The sequence below is a fragment of the Dioscorea cayenensis genome, chromosome 4 (genome assembly GCF_009730915.1).
Source record: "Dioscorea cayenensis subsp. rotundata cultivar TDr96_F1 chromosome 4, TDr96_F1_v2_PseudoChromosome.rev07_lg8_w22 25.fasta, whole genome shotgun sequence".
NCBI lineage: Eukaryota > Viridiplantae > Streptophyta > Magnoliopsida > Dioscoreales > Dioscoreaceae > Dioscorea > Dioscorea cayenensis.
In genome coordinates, this window is record NC_052474.1 from 4,722,769 (window position 1) to 4,746,003 (window position 23,235).

A 23,235-nucleotide genomic window follows, 5' to 3' on the forward strand; every position below is an offset into this window, starting at 1 on the left:
TCGAAGTAGCTAGTTCTTGTTAAACTTCACTATCCAAAACTCCATTGCACCTCAAAATTAAAATAACACATAAAACAAAGAATTGATGCAATCTTTCTCTCTTTTTATTTCTGGTACGCATGGCATCCCCGAGGTCAAATCAATATTATATATATAAAACGTCTTCGATGCATGTTACTGGGCATGAAGCTATAATTAAATGCAAAAAAATTAAGCTCAAGTTTATAGAATACTGGACAGACTTTTTTTTCTCCCTTCATTGATGATGGAGGATGATCAGGTTGTTAATTGTCAATCTTCTTTTATCTTTTCTTTTCTTCTGATGTTCATGTTTCAAGGAGAGCAAAGTCTCAATTTGACGGACAAGAGAGCTGGCATTGAGAAATAGAGGGAGCTAAATTGTCTAAGATTGTGGACATGCATCATGTGGGAAAAGAAGGATATATGCTATTCTTTTTATTGATCTGTTGCTCTCTTTATTTATTAGGGTTAGCTAGACTGATGGTTGTTGCTGGTAGTTTGGTATGAGTTATATTAAGTGTGCCGCTCATGGCTGTCATTTATTGTTGCTAATATATTTGATTTTTTTTTATTGAAAAAAAAGTTAAATCACAATTTATTGAAAAGATACAATAAATATAAGTCGAATGGAACAAAACAAGTAAAACCATACACAAAGACGACTCGTACATGCTGCAAAGGTAATAAATTATACTTAAAAAAGCATAATAAAAGACGTTACAACTGATCGAGAGATGAGCCCAGGGAGAACATATTAGAAATTTTCATGATTCAGGTCAACATTGAGATACAAATAAAAAAATATTATAAAATTTACATTAAAATACAAGAGAATTAGATTGAATATGAATTAGCCGGTCTTTCTTAAAAATATATCATACATCAAACTCTCTTTATATCGAGAAAATTAAACCACACATGTTATTATTATAAAGTATGAATAAGTAAGAAAACATGAAATATTTAAATACGAAAGAAAACAAATAATCATATACAGGAGACTAGTATGAGGGTAAATTTGAAAAAGATAAATGAGAAAGTGCAAACTATTTTCAGGCTTAACTCAACCGGTGTATCCTTTCTTCTCTGCATTTATGACTCTGTAAATATGCACATTAATTTGTTTTAGCCTCTTTATTCTTTATTTTTTTCTTTTTCTTTTTTTACATTAAACCAAGTGTCAGTATAGTTAATAAAGGGATTCTAATTAAAAATGGCGACTTAGCCAGATACATATTCTGAGAATGTTAGGTAGACAAACTTCAAGTGGGCTAGCCTAATTAATTAATTGGATTTTAAATTATTTGGTTTGATCAAATTCCACTCAGACTTACATAGTTTGGTCAGATTAGGTATGTTCACAGTCTAAACTTGTGAAATGAGAATGAGGTCTTCAAAAAGGAGTACTCTAATGTCTACTTAAAACCTTGACCACCACTCAAAACATTCAAAGATTTCTATAAGTTATAATTATATTATCTAGAAGAAGTGTCTATCTAATTAAATCACATGCAGTTCTTGCTTATAAGTTTATCAAAATGCATTTTGGACAACCACCTAAATATTAACTTATGTTACAAGATACACCCACACAATGAAGTCTAGGAACAAATCAAAGAGGAAACTTTAGATTTGGTTTAAGTAGAGGAAATTGGTAAACTACATTTGCATAAGACCTTGTTTGCCATGTTTAGTTGCTGACTGAACCATGCATTTATATTTATATCTACTGTATATATCTACGAGTGGATGTTACTAATTTATATCTACTGTATATATATATCTTGTTTACCATGTGCTTTACACGTGGAAGTCGATTCCGTACGAGCTAGCTATGGACTAGGTTGCTGCATTATTCTCCAGGCTTCACCTAACTTGAAATACTGTTTGAATGAGCTACGCCATTTGATTTGTCTTATCTTATAATGTCTTTGTAATGTAATTAACTTCACATCCAACGTAAACTTATTGGCCAAATGTTTATAGTTTATCCATATATTTCATTACAAAAGAATTCTTAGAACTTGTCAAGTTCATTGGATGTACCTGAAACAACAAAAGTAACTATTAATTTGTTCGAAATTATAAATAATTCTTGGGACTTTGAATGGTTCCTTAATTAATTTTGTACTTATTGTGAATAATTCATTAATTAATTTAATTTTCTTTGTAACTCTTTCTTGAATATTTTTTTTTACTAATAAGCAACAATTAAACACTCTTTATTTAAGAGATTATTAAAAAAATAGACAAATACGGAGGTGTACCGGTGATTTACAGACTTTTAAGAAAATTCTCTATTACTTTATTTTAATATATTGTGGTTTACGCATTTAGATATATATATATATATATATATATATAGATAGATATATATATATAATATTCTAACCAATTTTATTTTATCAATTATAATAAATTATTTGAAAAAAAAAATTTAAAATGAAAAAACTACTTCAATTAATAGAGAAAAGACAAAAGTTGCTCCTTAAGACTAGTGAGAACAACTCATTCAAAACAATAATTAAAAAAAAATTCAATTGATTGGATAAAATTTTAATCTGATAGAACGTATTTTATTAAAATAAAAATTCAATTAAAAAAATGAGTGAACAGAAAGAATAATTATATGTATAATTAATATATATACTGTTCCAATTTGGTTTATGGTCTTCATCCTTACAATTATCATGTAACAAAGTTTTAGTTTTTAACATCAAGGAAAAATATCAGCAATTAACTAAAAATACAAATTAATGCCTGGTATAATCTGGACCCTAGCTTGAGATGTGACACACAAAAGATCTTTGTCCATATATATATTTCATAATCATATATTAACACAGTTAATGCACATATGCTGTGTATAGCTAACAAACTTAAATTGAAGAAGATGGAGAGCTGATATGGAGGCTTATAACTTACATCAACATCAGATGCTCTCATATATTATTTTCTTAATTAATTAGTGCATGCATCACAGATCACAGGTCACTTGATGATCATCAGCTCATGTACCTTGCAAACTGCACTAATTCTTTCCATCCAGTCCAACAGATAAATTGCTGTTTAGTTTCACTGCTGAACTTTCACTAAGTGTCCTTTCTGATCTGACATAAAATTATCATAAAATAAATGAGGCACTTGATCGATAGTAGTAGATCACTACCATATAAAATAATAATGATGACGGTGATGATGATCAATTAAAGATGGCTAGAACTAGAAGAAAGCCTAGTTCCAAACATGGGAAGTCTTTAATAATTATTACATCCTCAACAACAAAGATGGCTCTTAAATAGCAGCAGAAAACAATCAAGTAGCTAAAAGGCACAGCAAATGGTGTTTTTTTGTTAACTCTTATGCAGTAATATAATGCTTGCGAATGAGTTGCTGACATATATAGGTGTACATGCTCTACATTAATTCAGGAATACTCATTAGGTATTAACATTCATGGTTGCTGGGGTACGGCGCGGCAGTGTTAAAACATCATGAAATTAAATATGATAATAACCATGAAAATGATATTTGATTATCTTCTTATTGACAGATTTCATGTGATAATTAATTGTTAAGAACAAACACTTGATGTGATTATGATGATTAAAACCTTTCCTTAAAAAAAGTGAAGGTGTTGTACGTCTAAATAGGAAGAAAAATAGATGGATGACGTTTCAAATTAACACTATTTTGTGACATCTGTTCTTCACCTAATTAATTGTCTACATCGAAAGATCTAATTAAAAATACATTAAAACTTCATGCAATTATATATGAAAGTAACTATGAAAATGATATTTGATTATATTCTTATCAACCAATTTCATGCAATAATAAACAACGAACTCCTGAAAATAATTAATATGACTAAAACTTTTCCTTAAAAAAAATTGTGAAAGTGTGGCACATGTACATGGGAATACTTGAAAAAAGATCGATGCCACTTCAAATTGACACTATGGTGTGCCGTATGTGCTGAGCTTTAGTTGTCTATAAAAAGAGATCTAACAATTCATTAAGCATAGTATAAAATAACATTTCTAACTAGTTGACCGTGTATTGTAAGGTTAGAATTCAAAATATATTTCGTAGAACTAACCGCAGGCATGTTGTTATTACCTTAGATGACAAACAGATTTATGACATTGCCGGAATTTATACATTTATATTTATTTTCTTGAAGACTCTTATTTTGAATGTAGACCAACGTTACAAAACGCACAATAATAATAATCGGCTTCAAATTACAATAAATGAAAACACCTAAGTTGTACATATGTGAAAATTATTTTTATTATCATATGAACGCACATAGGAAGAGTCAACATATGAAGTACCATCACATGAAAGCAGGGAGGAAGAATCAATGTATACTTCACCAAATCGGTAACTTATTATTATTATTATTATTATTAGGGAAAAGTACAAAAAAAACCCATGTGGTTTCCGAGTTTTACAAAATAAGAAATGAGGAATTTTTTTTTTCGATTCTATGATATGTGGTTTCCCAGATTTGCAAAAAAGGGAAAAACCGTTATCAAGCAATTAACGGTGTTAACTCACAAGGGCAAAATCGTCATTTTATTTAAAAATCAACTTATATGACATAAAAAAATATATTTTTTAAATTTATTTCTCTTCCAAAATTTTACTAAACAAGAAAAAAAAACTTAAATTCCAAAAATCAAACAAAATCATGTTGAAAAATCTTATTTTTATATAATTTCCAATATGGAAAAGTGGCATATCCTTTTTTTTCACATATTGTTATTATTGTTCTTATTTTTAATCTGAAAATAAAAAAAATTGTATTGGTACTGAAAAATTGTAGACATTAAGGAAAAAGCATCAAAAGTGCCCTAAAATGTGGTCAAATGTGAAAAGAAAACAAAAACAAATATAAATATATAGAGAGGATCAATCTTTTATGGACGTACATAGATAAAAAAATCTATGTATGTCTATTATCAGTCTTTGGAGCTTGATCCAATGGCTAATATTGATGAACAATAGTTATTACAGTAGCATGTACAGTAAAAACTAATTACTATTCATCAATGTCGGCTGTTGGATCATGATCCAATGGCTGATAATTGGACGTCTATAGATTTTTTATCTATGGACATCCATAGAAGATGTATTATCATATATATACACACATAAAGATAATTAAGGGGAGGCGGTTCTGACTTGAAGATAATTAAAAAAATTATATTTTTTAAATAAAAAGTCATAATCAAATTATTCATTTTAAATTTCTTGGTTTAACTTCATTTTATACATATAGTTTATCTCACTTTATGTGGTTTAAGGAATCATCTTCTAGCCCACTGATAATTACAAGTCTTTGTGATTGAAAAATCTCGAGTTCAAGAATCTCATATTACAATTTACTTTATGGGTCCTTTATGAAAATTCCTCTTGTTCTCCCTTCTAGAGTTACATAATTGATGCACTTCCATACTAATTTATCTTTTACTTTATCACTTATTGACTTTGTAAATATATATATATATATATATATATATATATATATATATATTAAAGAGTAGTTTGTTGTGATGGCAACAATAGTCTAGCTGTTTTACTTTTGTCGATATGTACCTGGTAAACAACAATCTATTTAGAATTTGTGGTTTTTTTTTTAAAAAAAAAAAGAAATCATTTATCTGTCTATTTAGTATTTATTAAACAATTCGGTACCAAGGCATACTTTTAATCTGTTTCACGGATGTGGCTATACGCATTCAATAGAAGAGATTTGTAATAAATTTGATGTGACATAGTAGTTTTTTAACTTCTGCAAAGTTTACTAGTATTATACATTGGGTGCATTTTTTATATATGTTTTAAATATATAAAAATTAATTGGATATTTTCTTACGTTGTAATAAAGCTAAACTGTTGATAACGTAACGATATTGACCCCAATGTATAAAATATCATATGAGATTTAAAAACTATAAGTTGAAGTTATATTAGATGTAGTGACAATAATGGATTGCCAGTATTGAGTCCAGACATATAGTCCAAACCTTTTTTCATAGCTGAACGATCAAATTTTTATTTATACACCTCTAAGGATATATGTGCTTATTACATTTATAAAATAAATATAAAAAACCCTGCTATATTTAATGCTACCAAATTTCATCTTCTTGCTACAACATTAGTAAGTTTTAGATGTATTTGTCTGAGCAATTCTGAAGCCAACCTAACGTATTTTTTTTCTAGAAAAAAAAAACATGAGTAGTGATATAAATTTTGCTTATTTTTGGTATGCTTATGAGATACATTTGTAATTATAGAATTGGTGAAATTGTCCATGCTCTTGCAAAAGGGTTTGTCTCTAACAAATGAAAAAAAGTACCTAACTCACATAAATATACTTTCATATGAAAACAAACATGAAAAACCCCACTCGTTCATCACAAACATTGAAGTATTTTATCTAACATATATATATATATATATATATATATATTAACAACAATTAACCACAATTGATTCTTGAGTGAAGTAATGCGAGAATGGACCTTGTCTCATACTAGTCTTGATACAAACTTCTGGTTTTGTTCAATATTTATAAGATCATTGTCAGAGAGCTCAACCAAAGATTCGGCTTTTTAATTAGACTAGACTTTTATTGAGATGATTGTTCTCCTTGTGAGCTTATACGCTCTTTATTTGATGGGACATAAATAAAACTTTGCCTCAGTCAAAAGAAACCCAAAGTCATTGCACCATTATACAACCAAAAACATTTTATTTTATCACTCCTTTGATATTCTTGCTGTTTTTTCATGCTTGCACTCCTTTGTTATCTGAACCGGGCACAAGAAATTTCAGTAATTTGCGTATTTAATGAAACCCTCCAGATTAAAACAATTAATGAATATTACTACTCTCACTAACTGAATTTGCATGCATTAATTCAATCACATAATAATTGCAAGATTATTCCCAATATAAGTGTAAGTGATTTGGGAGGCATTAGTTTCTTATTAATTTACCATAATCACAGTGAATTACATTATTCTTAGCGTATGTTTAGCAAAATTAGGAACATTGTTAGCAGGGAGTTCAACCACCACCTACCCCGTTCCCTTGTCCAACAAACGGTTTTAATGAATCAATCAATTCACTTAACCCCCATCCCCACTCTCTCTCTCCTCCCAACCTCTTAAGCTTGCCAACCCACCTTTCTCAAAGCCGGGAACCCACCATCATCTTCTTGCAGGGTTGCATGGTTGGCTACTCCAAGGAGCTAATTCTCTACAAGAAAAATATCAAAATCGCTCACATTGCTCCATTTTATGAGATTACTCTAAGGAAAGGAAACAACATGAAACTTCTCCTCTGCTAACAAGTAAAATCACACACCTTCATCATCCTCAGCAGCAGCAGCAGCAGCATCAGCATTAGAATTCAGATAATTAATGGCGACACTTGTAATGGCTTTGAGACTCATTGGAAGGTTGGTGAACGATGTGGTGAGTTTCGTCATATTCTCAGCGTTGGACGTTCTGGACGTGTTCCTCTGTTTTGTTTACAAGCTGGCAGATTACGCATTGGAAGCCGAATGGAGGCCCTGTTACTGCTCCAACTCCCCTAAAGACATGATCACAAGCAGTGGTAAGATTCTTGTCTCCGAGAACGGTGGTTCCAAAGTTGTCTTCCTCTGTTCCAGCAAGCTTCAACTGGATGACATCTCCGACACGCTCTATTTCCGTCCATCACTCGCGTCCGAGATCTCCAGGTCGACTGTTCGAGAGCTCCGCAGGCACAAGGCCGAGCGTGGCACCACATTCACGATCAACTCCACGATCATCGAGATGCTACAAGAGAAAATAGGTGGACGGCAAGCCAAATTGTCTACATGTTGGTCTGACTGTGACTGCAAGACGTGCAGTGGTTGGAGTTCTCCGGGCGTGCCCCCTCGTGACACCCTCTTCGTGCGCGCAGAAGGCGCTACGGCACCGGTCGAGGACGTGCTCTTCATTCACGGGTTCATCTCGTCTTCTGAGCTCTGGACCGAGACAGTGTTCCCAAACTTCTCCGAGGAAGCCAGGTCCAAGTATCGTTTCATCGCCATTGATTTGTTGGGCTTCGGGCGCAGCCCGAAACCAGGGGATTCTCTATACACGCTACGCGAGCACGTTGACATGATCGAGCGTTCCGTGCTGGAGCCGTTTAAAGTTGGATCTTTCCACATCGTGGCCCATTCTCTCGGTTCCATCCTTGCTATTGCCCTTGCTGTTAAGTACCCTGGTGCTGTCAAATCTCTCACCTTGATTGCTCCGGTAGGTTCATAGTACGATTGTCATATATTGATATATATATATACATATAATATATATGTGTGTGTGTGCGCGCGTGTGTATTGTTACTGATTGTTTGTGATGGGGTTTGGTCAGCCGTACTTTCCAGTGCCGAAAGGGGAACAAGGGACGCAGTACGTGCTGAGAAGGGTGGCGCCGAGGAGAGTGTGGCCGATGATGGCGTTTGGGTCATCAGTGGCATGCTGGTACGAGCATATAAGTCGCACTATTTGCTTGCTCATTTGCAAGAACCACCGGGTTTGGGAGTTCATCTTCAAGTTGGTCACGCGCAACCGGTAAGAGATCTCACACACTACACACGCAAGCACGTGCACACACGCGCACACAGATGGCACATACACACACATACAACTAAAAGAGTACGACCCTGATCAGTGAAGTATAATGAGCCCTCTGTTTTAGTGTAGGTCCAAGGATTGGATTTCCCTGTATCTCTGTAAGGCCTTTATTTCCTCTGAATTTTGCTTTTCCCCTTTTGAGGACTATCCATACAATCCGAACCAGGTGATAAGCACAGTCTAGACTTCTTGGGTTGAGAATTATTAGCCTCGTTTGTTTTCTGAATTACTACATTTTTTTCTGTATTTTGCACAATTCACTCCTCACTTACATTTATTGCCCAACCTTGACCGTTACAAATTCCAAAGAATAAGCATTTTTCTTTTAGAGCAGACCGCATGCTTGTGGGCTCTTCTAGCCGTCAGATAGTATTCAACTGATGTTCTCTTCTCATACAGGAAATATATAGTACTTTTTTATGGCCGCATGAAAAGTATCGCTAAACTTTTTCATTTTAAAAACTTAAAAAAATCCCATGCATACAAAGTTTCTTTCCTTCTTTCTGTTGGTAACTGACAATCATCCCAAACAACCAAATTGTAGTCATATACTCTAATATAGTTGGTCATCCGCAGACCCTAAAGTGAAAAGTAAGTCCATTAGGCCAACCATTTTCAAGAAAAGCAAACAAATAAATAGCAAAACATTATTGACTTTTTGACTGATCATTTAATATACAACGCTAATGAATGTGATTCCTTTTAGGTTCCGGACCTTCTTGATGGATGGTTTCTTTTGTCACACCCACAACGCTGCATGGCACACGCTACACAACATCATTTGTGGCAGTGGAGGCAAGTTAGACGGCTATCTTGACACAGTTAGGGACCAGCTCAACTGCGAAGTAACCGTGTTTCATGGCAGCGCCGATGTGCTCCTTCCGGTCGAGTGTAGCCACGCTGTCAAGTCCAAGATCCCAAGAGCAAATGTGAAGGTGGTCCAAGATAAGGATCACATTACTATCCTTGTGGGAAGGGAGAAGACTTTTGCTAGAGAACTAGAGGCCATTTGGAGGAAAACTCAAACTATGAAATTAAAAGAATTATAGAGATTAAATTAAAAAACAAAAATGGTGGATAAAATAAACAAGAACTTAGCGTGGATCATCACTTGCTTTCATGACAGAAAAGAAGAATCAGCTGGGATTAAGTGGAGGTTTTTTACTCTTTTTTTTTTCTTCTTTTTTTGGGTTTTTTATCTTTGTCTTTTGTTTTTAAAATTTATATATATTTTCAATATCCACTTGCAAGTGTTGCGTTGGCTCGGGTTTATTAGATGTTGGTCATTGTTCAAATGTGAATTGTAAAAATACAAAAAGTAAGTTACTTATTATAATATATACTACAATAAAAATTGCAAGTTTGTCCAAAATGGGATTGTCATCATGTGCCAGAAAGGGTGCTCTGTAAAATATTTATTTGGTGAATGAGTTGGTAGTTGGTTAAAATTCACAGCCAAAGGAGACGATAGAGACTTTGTCCCCACTCAAAATTCTCAAAGATCATAAGTAGCTTCACTTTGTTATTTAACTTTGGTCTCTTACATCCGAATATGTAAATTGTGAAAATTTCGAGATGCTTTCATCTCCCTCATTTCATGTGGTTTCTGTTCCTCTGTCTGCAACTGAAACTTTAGAACCAAATGTAGAGATAGAAAAGAATTTAATTACTGCTTGTTTAGTTGTTTTTCAATTAACAAAGTTGGGTAGTTTTATTTTATTATTAATAAACCACTGTATTAAAAACCAACAAAAGTACCCAAAAGAAATTCAAGAGGAGCCCACAATACAGTTGAGCATTGCAAACATAATCCACTAGTAGATGTAAAACATAAAAAATAAAATAAAATAATAATAACCTTAATCAAGAGAAATGACTCTTCCTGGGCCAATACTTAAAAGTTAAAACTGCAGCTAGCAATATATATATTTTGTTTCCCTGATTGGCCTGCTATTGTTAGCTGTTTTATAGCTCCTTTTTCACAATATATATATATATATAATCTACTTTTCCAAAAAAATAAAAAATAAAATTTAAAAATAAGTATCACAATATATGTTTTTCCCTTCAAAGGGATCAATTAAAAAAAATATTATTAGTACAACTGATAGAGTTTTAATTATTTTTCTAAATACCCTCCTCACTATCAATGTAAATATAGGTTTTAATGTATTATTCTTTATACTTTTAACTTTAACTTTTAGTGAACTACCATTATCACTACTAAGGGGACATTTGACTTACTTTCTATAAAAAATAACCCTTTGAAATAACTTAACTATGTTTGCTAGAAGGTTAATCCTGAAAAATAGAATTACCATGGGAGAGTAATTCCATCGAAGTAAAGCAAAGTAATTCCATCAGTGCTTTGTTGGAAAGTTGGATTCCCATGAGAATGGAAATTGAACTCCTAGCTTTTGACCAAACTATCCTCACATTTCTTTCAAAGTTACATCTAATTGCCATTAGGTATTTTGGTATATTATATATTGTGTATTTTGATATTATAAGTTGTGTATTTTGACTATTATATACTATGTATTTTGGTATATTATATACTAGGTATTTTGGTATATTATATATTTGAGTGTTTTGAGTATTATATATTATGTATTTTGGTATATTATATACTATGTATTTTAGTATTGTATATTATATATTTTGGGTATTATATACTAATGTGGCTTGAATCAAGCTTAATATATTGTTTTTATTTTAATATTAAAACAATAACAAGTTGTTTATGGTAATTAATATGGCGCATGCATAATGATGCACGCATATGTAGCGCACCTTAATTTTTTTTTTAATGATACTAGAATCAACATTTTGAATCCAACATCACAATCACCTTAGCATAACTCTTCTCTCATTTTTCTTGCTTTATTTTCTGTCCTCCCCATCAACATATAATTATTAAACACTAAATTAGCCCATAGCAGCCTCTTAATTAAAACTATCATCTTCATCAAATTCCCCTTTAACACTAGAATAATTAATAGACATGCATGAAAATAAATGACACAATTTGATCATGTCTCAACCCCATCTAACAATCCTAAGCACATTATTTCATTCACCTCCACCGCATTAATTATCACTAATTAACTTTCATCAATATTACGTGAAAGTAAAATAAATTTTAACTCAAAGCATTTTTAACTTATTATTAAATTAGATCCTCATTTCTAGTATGATAATGTGTATTGAAATTATAAACTGACATCAAGTCATTGAAGTTATAATTATGTTTTTCTTTAAAAAAAAATTGGATAGATCATGGGAGAAAACTGTAGGGGAAAACACACACACGATGACACGAGTAGGTTTGAAATGAAAAAATAATATGTTTCAATTTAAAATGGAAAACAAACTAGGTGATTGTGCACATGATATCAGCTGATACAATGTTTAATTATGTTTATTTCAAATAAAACCTTACTCCCGCATATTTTATAATATACATATATTATAAATAGAATTTGAACTCTCAACCATTAAATTGAGAGAATAATGAAACATTACTATCACCTTGTACTTCCCTGTATTAATTTTTTTAATAAATTAGTGGTTTATCCACCTTATTAAAAAAAAAAAAAAACATTACTATCCTATCACACAAACATCCTGCTCCCATATTTTGTAACAACTTATTTGATTTAATTTCAAAATATATATTTCATGGTTGAGTCAATTTTTATTAAAAATAGTATGGAGATTTAAAAAAAAACTCTCAATAAAACTAAATATTGTGTATTACTCTTGCGATTGGATTAGCTTGAATATAGACCTCTCTATCCCAAAGCCCAAATATATTATTAAAATATATTATAAATTATATAAATATTAACTTTTGTATAATAATAAAATTTGAATTTTATTTAAAATTTTAAATTACCCGTGTCATTATTAATTTTTATTGCATGTAATAAACAAAGCTTAATTTTTTAAAGGTATATAAAAGGTTTATAAATGTAAAAATATTAATTTAATGACTATCATCAATGTTAAAAAAAATATATATGCCTAGATATTTTTAGTTTTTTTTTTAAATAAAGTGGATGAACCATTGATTTTTATGCAAACAAAATGGATTTCAAAAGATATCCATAGCATTTGGTTTTATTAAACTATGTACACTTACTAGCTCATTTAAAACATTGAATAAGACTTTCATTTGACAAATCTTTTAATTTTTTCAAGGCTTTCTTCATCGGTGATTGTGAATGATTTTTTCAGTTTCTTTTTTAAATTTTTGATCCGTGAAAGCAAGACAAAAGAATTAAAAAAAAAATAATCTAATTTAATACAATTTCAATAGCCATCCGATGATCACCTAAAGGTAATCCTTATCAACAAATGCTCCTGTTCTACTTAGAGCCTTTAAAAGATGAGAACCATCTGGCATCGACATTGATAAATTATAATCCAAGTATTGCATATGCCATTAACCTAATTGTAAGAGTATTACTCAAGAGTATACAAGTTAAATACCCAATTAATTTTCACAATGTTGTGCTTAGAAGTGGGCTTGAGGCACTGTATTTGCCTTCGCATGTGGATCTATATATCTGCCCTTTGGAATCTCCAAAGGCAAAAACTTAAATGGTTTATTAGCTTAAAGGGTGAGGCCCCCACCACAAGTCTCCAAAATTAAAATAATTATATTATTGTAATAAATTAATATATCATAGTTTAAATTTAATATTTAATTAATTTTATTTAAGTTTAATAAATTGAGTTTTTAAATATTTAAATTTAATGCCTAATCAATTCCATCTATTCCCTTAATTAACTTTTTAAGTTTTTTTTTATTTTTTTAAATAGCTTATTTTAAAAATAGTATACATCCGTGTCTACTAATCTAAAATTTATTCTTTTAATTGTTGTAAATCAAGAGTTTGCTTAAAATTTATTATTATATTATTATTATTATCATTTTTTTCTTGCTTTTGAATTTTAATTGCAAAGTTAAAATATATTTATTTATAATAAAAAATAATGTTATATTTATATAATAGGTTTCTAAATAGTTTTTTTGAATGACTAGTGTGCCACCTACAATATCCATTTTCCCCTTTTTTTTTAGTGGATACCACATTATTTTTGTAACAATCTACTAAACATGAACACTGATTGTCACCCTCGTGATTTGCTCTCTTTATCGCCACTTGGAAGCATAATCTAATGACTGCTCTCAAACTGATGTGCCATCTTCACAGTATCTACAACATGAAAGTCCAATAAAGAGAGATTCTACATCATATCGCTTTGGTTCTATGATCACCATCCCAAAATCTTGACTCCTAATATCAGATCCATGACAGAGTTTGATCGTCTAAAAAAACTTGAAATTCTCCATTGCGACATTAAGAACATAAGGAAAAGATGGCTCGAAAAGATTTCTTCATGTGTTTTAGTGTCACTGAGTAAGGATGTACGAGTTGGATGATCAATTCTAAGTCTGTGTGTACAGTACTGATATATATAGCGGTTATAGCTTAGAAAAAAATGTGATATAAAAATTTATCATAATAAATTAAATAATTTATTAAATAAATTAGAAGTCCAACAAAACAAAAAAACAAAGGGGGGTATAACTTTAGGTAGCTAATTACGTTTGAGGACTTCTATTTCAAGCAAGGATGCATAGGCATGCAGCTGTTCATGCTCCGTAGCCGATGCCACAATAACAAGCTAGTAGGCCCTTAGCCTAGGTTTTTGGGCCAGTGTCCAGTTATCAATTTGAAGGAGATGCCAGAAACTTTAATTAAAGTTTTGTTAAGGATACAACCACCAGAGTAAAGTTTTCCTTTATATTCTTTCTCATGATAAGGACAAAAATAACATAATATCTCAATTCAATAGCTATAATTACACGAACCTTTTGCAAACGTGGCACATCAGATTACTTGATAAATAAAGCACATTGAAACTCTAAATTTAATTTTCACTATATATAGTCAACATGAGTAGTCTCCTTGTTCAGCAATATATATATATATATATAGAGGTATATATATATTTATCTCGTTAGCGGAAAAGTCTTTGATCTATATTGACTTATAATACTCACCCATCTCACATGCAACGACCCCAGTTAACGACTTCCCCATATAAAGCAACATGTTCTTTTCAAAGGTTATATAATTAATGGAATCCAGTGGAGGTTATTTGAAAACCCAAAAGAAACTTCAAGCTTATTCTAGATTATAACTTTATAGTTAACTAAATTTTAATTAATTCCATCTTAAAACATGTGAATTAAACTTACTTTGGTTTCATATTCAGGCAGAATTTTAATTTAATTACTGCCTTTTCTGATGAACTAGTTTAATCAGTAAATTAATTCAAACTCATCCAATATATACCCAATAATCGTTTTTTTTTTTTAATTACATTGGTGATTCATAACCAACTTAATTTATAATATTTGCGTTATCAATCATGTGGTCCACAGGAGATGCATGATTTTTAGAATAATGTGGATAATAGAATAAAAGAGAGAACAAGACCACAACCTCCCCCCAACAGAAGAAGAAGGGAGCACACCAAACCACTAGCAGTGGTACAAATAGCTCAACACAAGTACACTAACATAAACATAAAAGTACATGCCACGAAAACACAAAACGGAGGAATGGGGCCTCCTCTCAACCCAGCAACCCAGCAAGAGAACTACTCCGTCTGCAGACCCGGCACCTCCTCGGCCAAAGTATCCTCAAGACCCGTCTCAGAACGGGGTTCCACCTCAGTACGGGAACCCAAGAACTCCAGACTCCTACGAACACTCCCCATGGCCTCATCAAGCTTCCCCTTGTCACCCTCTGCACAGTTATCGTACCAGGACAATAGCAAACGATCAATTTTTATAATGAGAATATGCATAGGCACGACATTGGCATTAAAGATTATATCATATCTACCAAGCCAAATAATCCACATAATAGCTTTCACTAATAAATCCACAAAAGTCCTGAAAGACGGATGCACCGTCCACCTCCACGCGACCCAAAGATCGCTCACCGAGAGAGGTGGCTCCGGTAGTTTGACCAAGTTAGCGAAAAAATCCCAAATTCTTCTAGAATAAGAGCAATGGAGGGAAAGATGATCCTCCGTTTCGATCGCAGAATGACACAAGACACACGTAGCAGTAGGCAATTTGTTACATTTCCTCAGCTCCAAATTCTCCAACGTGAGGGCCTTATTCTTCCACACAAGCCAGTTATGAAGAATGATCTTTTGGGGGCAGGTCTTACGCCAAAAGAACCTCGCAGCTGGGCAAATGATCCCACCGTCACTGAGAAAAATATAGAAGGACTTAACCGAGAAAAGCCCGTTGCCCGTGAGCATCCAGTTTTTCTTATCATTCCTAGCCATCCTATTCGCCTTCAAATGATCTTTAACATGAGTGACCGAAGCATTTGTAGAAAATGGGGATACCTCAAGTAGGTAAGACAACTCCTGAACAATACCGTTCGGAAGATTACTACGACGAAATTCCTCCGGCTACAAATTCCTAGGGGCAATGCCATTGATCCAACGATCCTTCCAAAACAGAGTAGTCTCACCAGAATTGATGATGTGCCTCATGCACCTTTTGAACGCTGGTAGACAGTCAAGAACACCTTTCCAAAAGAAGGAAACCCTGCCCGTCAGTCTGGGGAAAAGATGCCAGCTGATTAACCCATAGTTGAACTGCACAACAACCGCACCGCACCAATTAGGGTCCATAAAGAACTTCCACCACCATTTCCCTAATAAAGCCAAGTTAAAAGTATGTAAATCCAACACCCCCCCAGCCACCCTGATCACGTGGTCGACATAAATTCCTCCACCCAACTAGGCGACACTTAGGATGATCAATATCCGGTCCCAACCAGAAGAACTCTCTTTTGAGATAATCCAACTTTTTGATAACCCACCCCGGAAGTCTAAAAATAGACATCCAATACGTCGGGAGCGCAGACAGAACGGAGTTAACCAACGTAAGACGACCTCCCAAGGAAAGATGCTTAACCTTCCAGGAGGAAAACCTCCTCCTCACTTTTTGAATCAACTCTTCCCAATCCTGTCGATGAGGCCGCCTTTCCGCAATAGGAACACCAAGATAAGTAACTGGGAGACACCTAGTTTCACAGTTAAGAGTAGCAGCGGTTCCCACCTACGGTAGCTCCCCCAACTTGCTCAAAAACAGGCAAGTTTATGCAAAATTAGTCGTCAATCCAGTCATACTTTCAAACAAGAACAGAATGAGTTTAATAATCCTGAGATCCTCAAGCCCCCTGGTCATAATTATTAGGTCATCTGCATAATGAAGATTGCATTTACTCCCAAACTCCCCTGGAAGAACACCCACCAAAATCTTGGAGCTAAGGGCATAGGTAAACATCGAGCTGAGCACATCAGTAACTAGCACAAACAGCAGGGGAGATAAAGGGTCCCCCTGACGTAGACCCCTCTGGTACCTGATATAACCATGTAGCGATCCATTAATCAATAAATTAGCCTTAGAGGAGAATAAGATACTCTTAATCCAACCCACCCATCTACTGCCAAAACCCCTCGCCTCAAGAAGATCGACCAGGAAGTCCCAATCAACCATATTAAAGGCTTTAGCAAAGTCCACTTTTAAAATATGCCCAGGTAACCTGCATTTATGAATGCTAAAAAGTAGCTCTTCAGCAGTGGCAATGTTATCCAATATACATCTCCCTTTCATAAACGCCGATTGCTCCGAATCTACCAGAGAAGACAACACCTTGCTCAAACGGTTCGCCAGAATTTTAGACAGGATCTTTAATGAAGAATTAATAAGGCTAATTGGACGGTAATCTGTTGTAGTCTCAGGAGAGACAACCTTTGGAATCAGAGCAAGACTAGCCTAATTAATTATTTCCAAATTAGCATGCCCTGAATAAAAATCCTCACACAGTTTCAGAAGATCAAACTTTAGCATGTCCCAAAATTGCTTGAAGAAAAAAATCGGGAAGCCATCAGGCCCAAGAGCCTTATTACTTCCTAACTCGAACACCGCACACTTGATTTCATTCAAACTAAAAGGTTGTTCAAGATGTGATAAATCGACCCTATTCCTGAAGCCCAAAAGCTTCTCAAGATCGACCCTGATTCTCTTGTCCCTCTTCTGTCCAAAATGCGATTTAAAATGCTCCGTAAAACCTTCCCAATCTCACTAACCTCCTCCACCAGCACGGGCCCCTAACGGATGCTGAGAATGAGATTACGGTTTTTTCGACCGTTTGCAACCGCCTAAAAAAACTTCGTATTGTTATCCCCCTCCTTCAACCACTAAAGTCTAGATCTTTGCCTCCAATAAATCTCTTCTTGCTTATGAATCACCCTCAAATTCTCTAAGGACGCTTGCTACTGCTGTAACTCCGTCAAAGAGAGACGACGGATCTCTTTGATAATATCCAACATCTCGACTTCCTGCAACAGCGCACGCTTTTTTAGTTTAATCGATCCAAAACTGGACCTCGCCCATAACCGAAGATGATTCCTCAAATGCATCAATTTCTTGGTTAAGCCGCACAACCCATCGGCGAAGTAGCGCCCCACCATTGTATCACCAACTCCTGAAATCCCTCCGTCGTTGTCCAAGCCAATTCAAATCTAAAGGGCCTCGGCCTGAAGCAATGAATACCAACTTCCAATCTAAGTCGGACATGATCTGAACCCAACCTCGGGAGGCTGTTCTGCACCAACTTCGGGAATTGGGAAGCCCAGGCATAATTTGGAAGCCGGTGTGGTTTGTGGGTTTTAGGGAATACTCAAACACTCATAGAAATCTCACACAAACCAACAAAGAAAAAGACACACGACGTTGGTAACCCAGTTTGGCAACCACTTGCCTATGTCTGGGGGGTCAAGCCCGGAGATAAACAATCCACTAGAAGAGGTAAAAATACATGAGTTCAAACACTTGTCACTCACACTCTAATAATAAAGATCACTACTCTCTCTAGATTGTCTTGTGCACCCACTCTCTTTAGCTCCGGTCACACATACAATCTACGAGCAAGATAGCTTATATAGACGCCTCAACGTCCCAAATATAGCACATACCTCTTTTAGAATCTCCACGGCTACTAATTTAAAAACCTTCCGAAATTAGATGTTGCAACTCCTTTTGTAACATAAGTTGCAACGTGGTCCTAACTGCTGACTTGACTGAGTTCTGGTTACGTTGCGAACGACCTCAAGACCCATCAACCTCCTCGTCATGCATAGTCCGAGTCGATGCAGCCAAATCTCCCGATCCCAACTGCCGACAACTAGCCTACCTCCTCAGTTCATCATCACACAGTCCCCTCGTAAGGGGCGCACGTCCTTGTTCGTCTTCATAGAACTTGCCAAACTTAGTCTTCAACCTTCCAAGTTTGGTCTTCAAAGATTCTCCAAACTTGATCTTCAATTCACCCAAGTTTGGTTCTTAAATCTTACCCTTAATAGACTTCAATCAATCTTCATCAAGGATTCTTCAAATCATATCTTCAATTAGCCTTCATTCATACCATGAATAGATATTTATTCAATTAAGCTCCACCATATTTAGTCTTCAATCAAATCACCTAAATATGGTCTTGATATAATCTTGTCTTCATGTTTCCAAGAATAATTCCACCAAGATCTTCAAGATAATATCCTCCATGTTATAGACTTACTAAAAATAGTTCCACCAAGATCTCCAAGAGTTTTGCATTACAAGCTAAGTCTCCATGCCATGTCACCATGCTTTCCATGTCATCAATTATGCCTGTCACCATGGTTGCCACGCCATCTTGCCTTGGTGTCAAATCATGCCAATTTAAATAGTGCGATTGCACTAATATATATATATCTTTGTTGATGAGCTTGATTTGTGGGGTAATTTTTTCATAAATTATTTAACTATAGTCTTCTTTTATTTTGGTAATTAAAGTTCAATATACATCAAAATGATTACTCATTTTCAATTTTATTTTACTGGCCAATCACTTTATTAATTAGAGAACTAAATAGCTGATTGATTTAAAAACCAAAATAAAACAAGATCTTAGTTAAGTGACCTATGAAAAAATTAACCCTAAATTAATGAGGGAAGATATTTGGAAGGGGCAAGGGTGGACACAAGGGGAGAGTCAAAAAGAGTTGATAAACTAAAACTAGTCTACTCACGTCATATAAACTCATATTAATTCCATGACTACAAGCTAGGCAACATAATTGTGCTCCCCTTCCAATTGCCCTCATGCTTTTAGCCGCCACAAGACCTCCTCCTCCTCCTCTTTCTCCTCTATGGAGCCGGCTCAACCCAAAGCTCCAAAGACGTATTCAGTGGCCGGAACAGCATGCTTGCTCACTATGAGCGTGGCCGGCGCCGGGCTCTTGGTGTGGTGGGCGCTGGCTTTCCACCCATCCAACGAGCAGCTCTGGATGGTGCCTTCCGGCCTCGTCATCTTCGCCACGCCCATCTTCGTTTTGCTTGCACTCTTTGCTCCCAATATTTGCCGGAGTTTCAAGCTTTTGTCCAGCAAGTCCCCGGCCATGCCTTCAGCTTCTGATATCATATAGCTAGAAATTAATTGACATATTGCTGTAATAACTTGTGCATTTTACCTGGTCTTATAATATTGATTTTAAAAAGAAACATGCATGATTTGAGTTGAATGATATGTTGATCATCTTGTCCCAAGTGGATATATTTTAAAAAAATGAACAACCGACCTAATCAGTCGTTACTATACAGTCGGCTATAATAAAGTTGCTATCTTCAATATTTAAATATATAATATTTTTAAAAGAATATGTTTATAGTTTATTTCTTGATGTATTTTAAAAATAAAATCAAAATAAATTTATTTGAAAACAATATTTAGATCTTAATGATGTATGTATGTATGATTTTTTTATTGATAAACATGGACAAATGACATGATGGAACTCTTGACTTTTCAATTTGGGAAATAATGAAATACATCTTTCGGAGTGTAGGGAGGTTTTTTTTTTAATTTTTAATTTTGTTAAAGATTGCACTGTTTGTTTGTTGTAAATATGTGTAGGAAGGTCTGCTGTTCAAATCTTGTTTCATGCATAAATAGTGGTTTGTCTATTTTATAATTTATTTGATTAGTTTGAACTAGCCTAATGGATTAAATATTCACTCCAATATGTGGGGAATTGACTAATCGAGTGTTCAAATTATATCCAATGTATAATGGGTAAGAATATATTGTGTGCAACAACGTGAACTATTGGGGGATTCCGTGCAGTCAAGCACAAGATGTTATAAAAAATCTCTAGTGTGAGACCGAGTGAGCAAGTAACCCAATCCCTTTGTCACTAAGTGAGGATTCACCGATGGATGAGCCCCTAATTATTTGTGCTTATTGTATTTATTATATATACAAATTGTATAGCGAGAGTTTATGATTGCGCTTATATATATATATATATATAGTAATTTGTGTCATCTTTTTTGTGTATTTTTTTTGGGTTTGTTATTAATTTATTACTATTCTTGTTTGTATGTTTACTTTTTTTAGTGGAAATCAAACTTCAATATACTTCATCAAGCTAAAATTATTGGAGGTGATATGATCAACAAAGAACCAATGAAGTCTTCAGTGTATTATTTACCACAATTGCCAATTGCATGTTGGTAAAAGTTGTTGAAGAATATCTTGTAGATTGAGAGACTAATTATTAGTCAGAGGATTAAAAAGAACAACATAAAGGAAAACAAACGTTTTCTTTAGACCCATTATATGTTCGGATGAATATATAGTTGTTTAGTTGATAACGTATGCTTGTTTAACTAATTGATGTGAGGGATTTTTCTTTTTTGTTTTTCTAACGAAGAAATTTCTAAAACATGTTATTTTTGAGGTCCCGTATAAAGCCCCCCTTCCCCAACCCCCCACCCCCCCTTAATTTTTAATTTTTTTTTAATGAGAGTGGAGAAACCACCCAATACAATTAGAAGTTAATATAAAGATACATTTATAGAAATATATTTAATATTATGGTACATTAAAAAAAAAGAGATGGTGTAAAATTTTAAATAAAATAAAATTTAAAAAGTTTAGGTGCATGTGGAGTATCACTACCGTAATAATGTAATTAATAACTCCCATGTATAAAATTAAAAATTCGGCTTTCTTTTAAAATATAGTTGAGAATTTGGAATATATGTAGGTGGCCCATACTCATTGTAAAAAAAAAAAAAAACATATACAGAATTGTTAGTGATGATTAAACGTCTCAAACAATTAGACTACAAAGAAAAACATATTAGAGCTTTTCAAGAGTTATCGTCCAAAAGGCTTGTCAATTTTAACAAGCTAGATTATCAGAAATGGTTAATTAGGTCTTTGGTGGAGAGCATGCTATTGATGCCAGCATGCTCCCCCATGCTAAGACTATTTGAATTATAAGCTTTATTTTAGGTATACAATCAGTTTTATAGTATCTATTCAAATAATTTATTCATGCTCATTTATCATTATTTGGTGTCACATGTTATCGTTTGTTTTATTTCATATCTTAAACCAATATTTTGCTCCTATAAAACATCAATATTGTTATAGAAAAAGATGAGGGAGGAATTACTCCCAGAGGTTTTTTTTCCTGGGAGTAGTTCTCTCCTTTTGTTCCTTCCACTTTTAGTAGACTTTACATTTATTGATGTGTTACTTGGATTTTGTTCGGTCTTTTTGACTATTTTACTACTTACTGGTAGTCTTTCTGGTTTGTTTTCTGGTTCTGTACTGTTATATTTATTTTAATAAATTATGGTTTATCCGCTTTATCAAAAAATAAAATGATGAGGGAGTTACTTTTAAATTTCAAAAAATAAAAAGTCAGACAACCAACTAATTAATAAAATAATTGGTGAAGCACTAAAAATAAAAAATTTAAGAGCTGGACATTTTTCCAAAACTTTGTCTACTGATTTGGCTCATCCTAAAATTTGTGGAATTCATTGAAATCAATAAACTACTTTTACCTACAAAGAGCAGATAACATAACCTTATATAAAAATAAAAAAAGAAAGATAGCTAAATAATTTTAGCTGCAAAAGAAAGTAAAGGATAAAGAAACGGTCAACAATGTACGGCAAAAAAATGCTTAAGCCCAAACATCCCTATAAAACGAAATCTTTTTAAGAATCTTTTGGTCTACCCCATAATGCAGTTGGTAAAGCAAAATTGAACTCTTCATATTCTAGCTTGTTTTCTTTCCGGAAAGAGATATATAAATATATATATATATATATATATATATATATATATATATATATATATATATATATATATATATATATATATATATATATATATATATATGCATATTTTTAACTCATAATAACTCTTTTTTTGGAAAAATATCTTTTATGGTCCTTTCTGGGGATAATTTAGACTAGCTATTTTTGTGAACATAAATGTAGTAACAATCCTTTGAGAGTAGCTAGATACATATTTGCATGTTTTTGTCTTTCATCTTTTAAACCAATATATATATATATACAC

At 33.4% G+C, this 23,235-nt stretch overlaps 1 protein-coding gene across 1 annotated transcript; it reads left to right on the forward strand.

The window, feature by feature from the left end:
* The first annotated feature begins 7,214 nt into the window (after nucleotides 1–7,214).
* On the forward strand, nucleotides 7,215–10,064 carry LOC120259505 (probable lysophospholipase BODYGUARD 1). Its single transcript, XM_039267119.1, has 3 exons — nucleotides 7,215–8,327; nucleotides 8,442–8,641; nucleotides 9,411–10,064. The coding sequence occupies exons 1-3, from the start codon at nucleotides 7,464–7,466 to the stop codon at nucleotides 9,751–9,753; spliced, it is 1,407 nt and encodes a 468-aa protein (XP_039123053.1). The 5' UTR covers nucleotides 7,215–7,463; the 3' UTR covers nucleotides 9,754–10,064.
* Nucleotides 10,065–23,235: the final 13,171 nt, after the last annotated feature.

What these genes read in the sequence shown, in the direction of transcription:
- LOC120259505 (XM_039267119.1), top strand. Translation starts at nt 7,464, where the DNA reads ATGGCGACACTTGTAATGGCTTTGAGACTCATTGGAAGGTTGGTGAAC. An exon ending in CTCTCACCTTGATTGCTCCG is followed by an intron (nt 8,328 to 8,441) that starts GTAGGTTCATAG and finishes GGGTTTGGTCAG; the next exon opens with CCGTACTTTCCAGTGCCGAA. An exon ending in AAGTTGGTCACGCGCAACCG is followed by an intron (nt 8,642 to 9,410) that starts GTAAGAGATCTC and finishes GATTCCTTTTAG; the next exon opens with GTTCCGGACCTTCTTGATGG.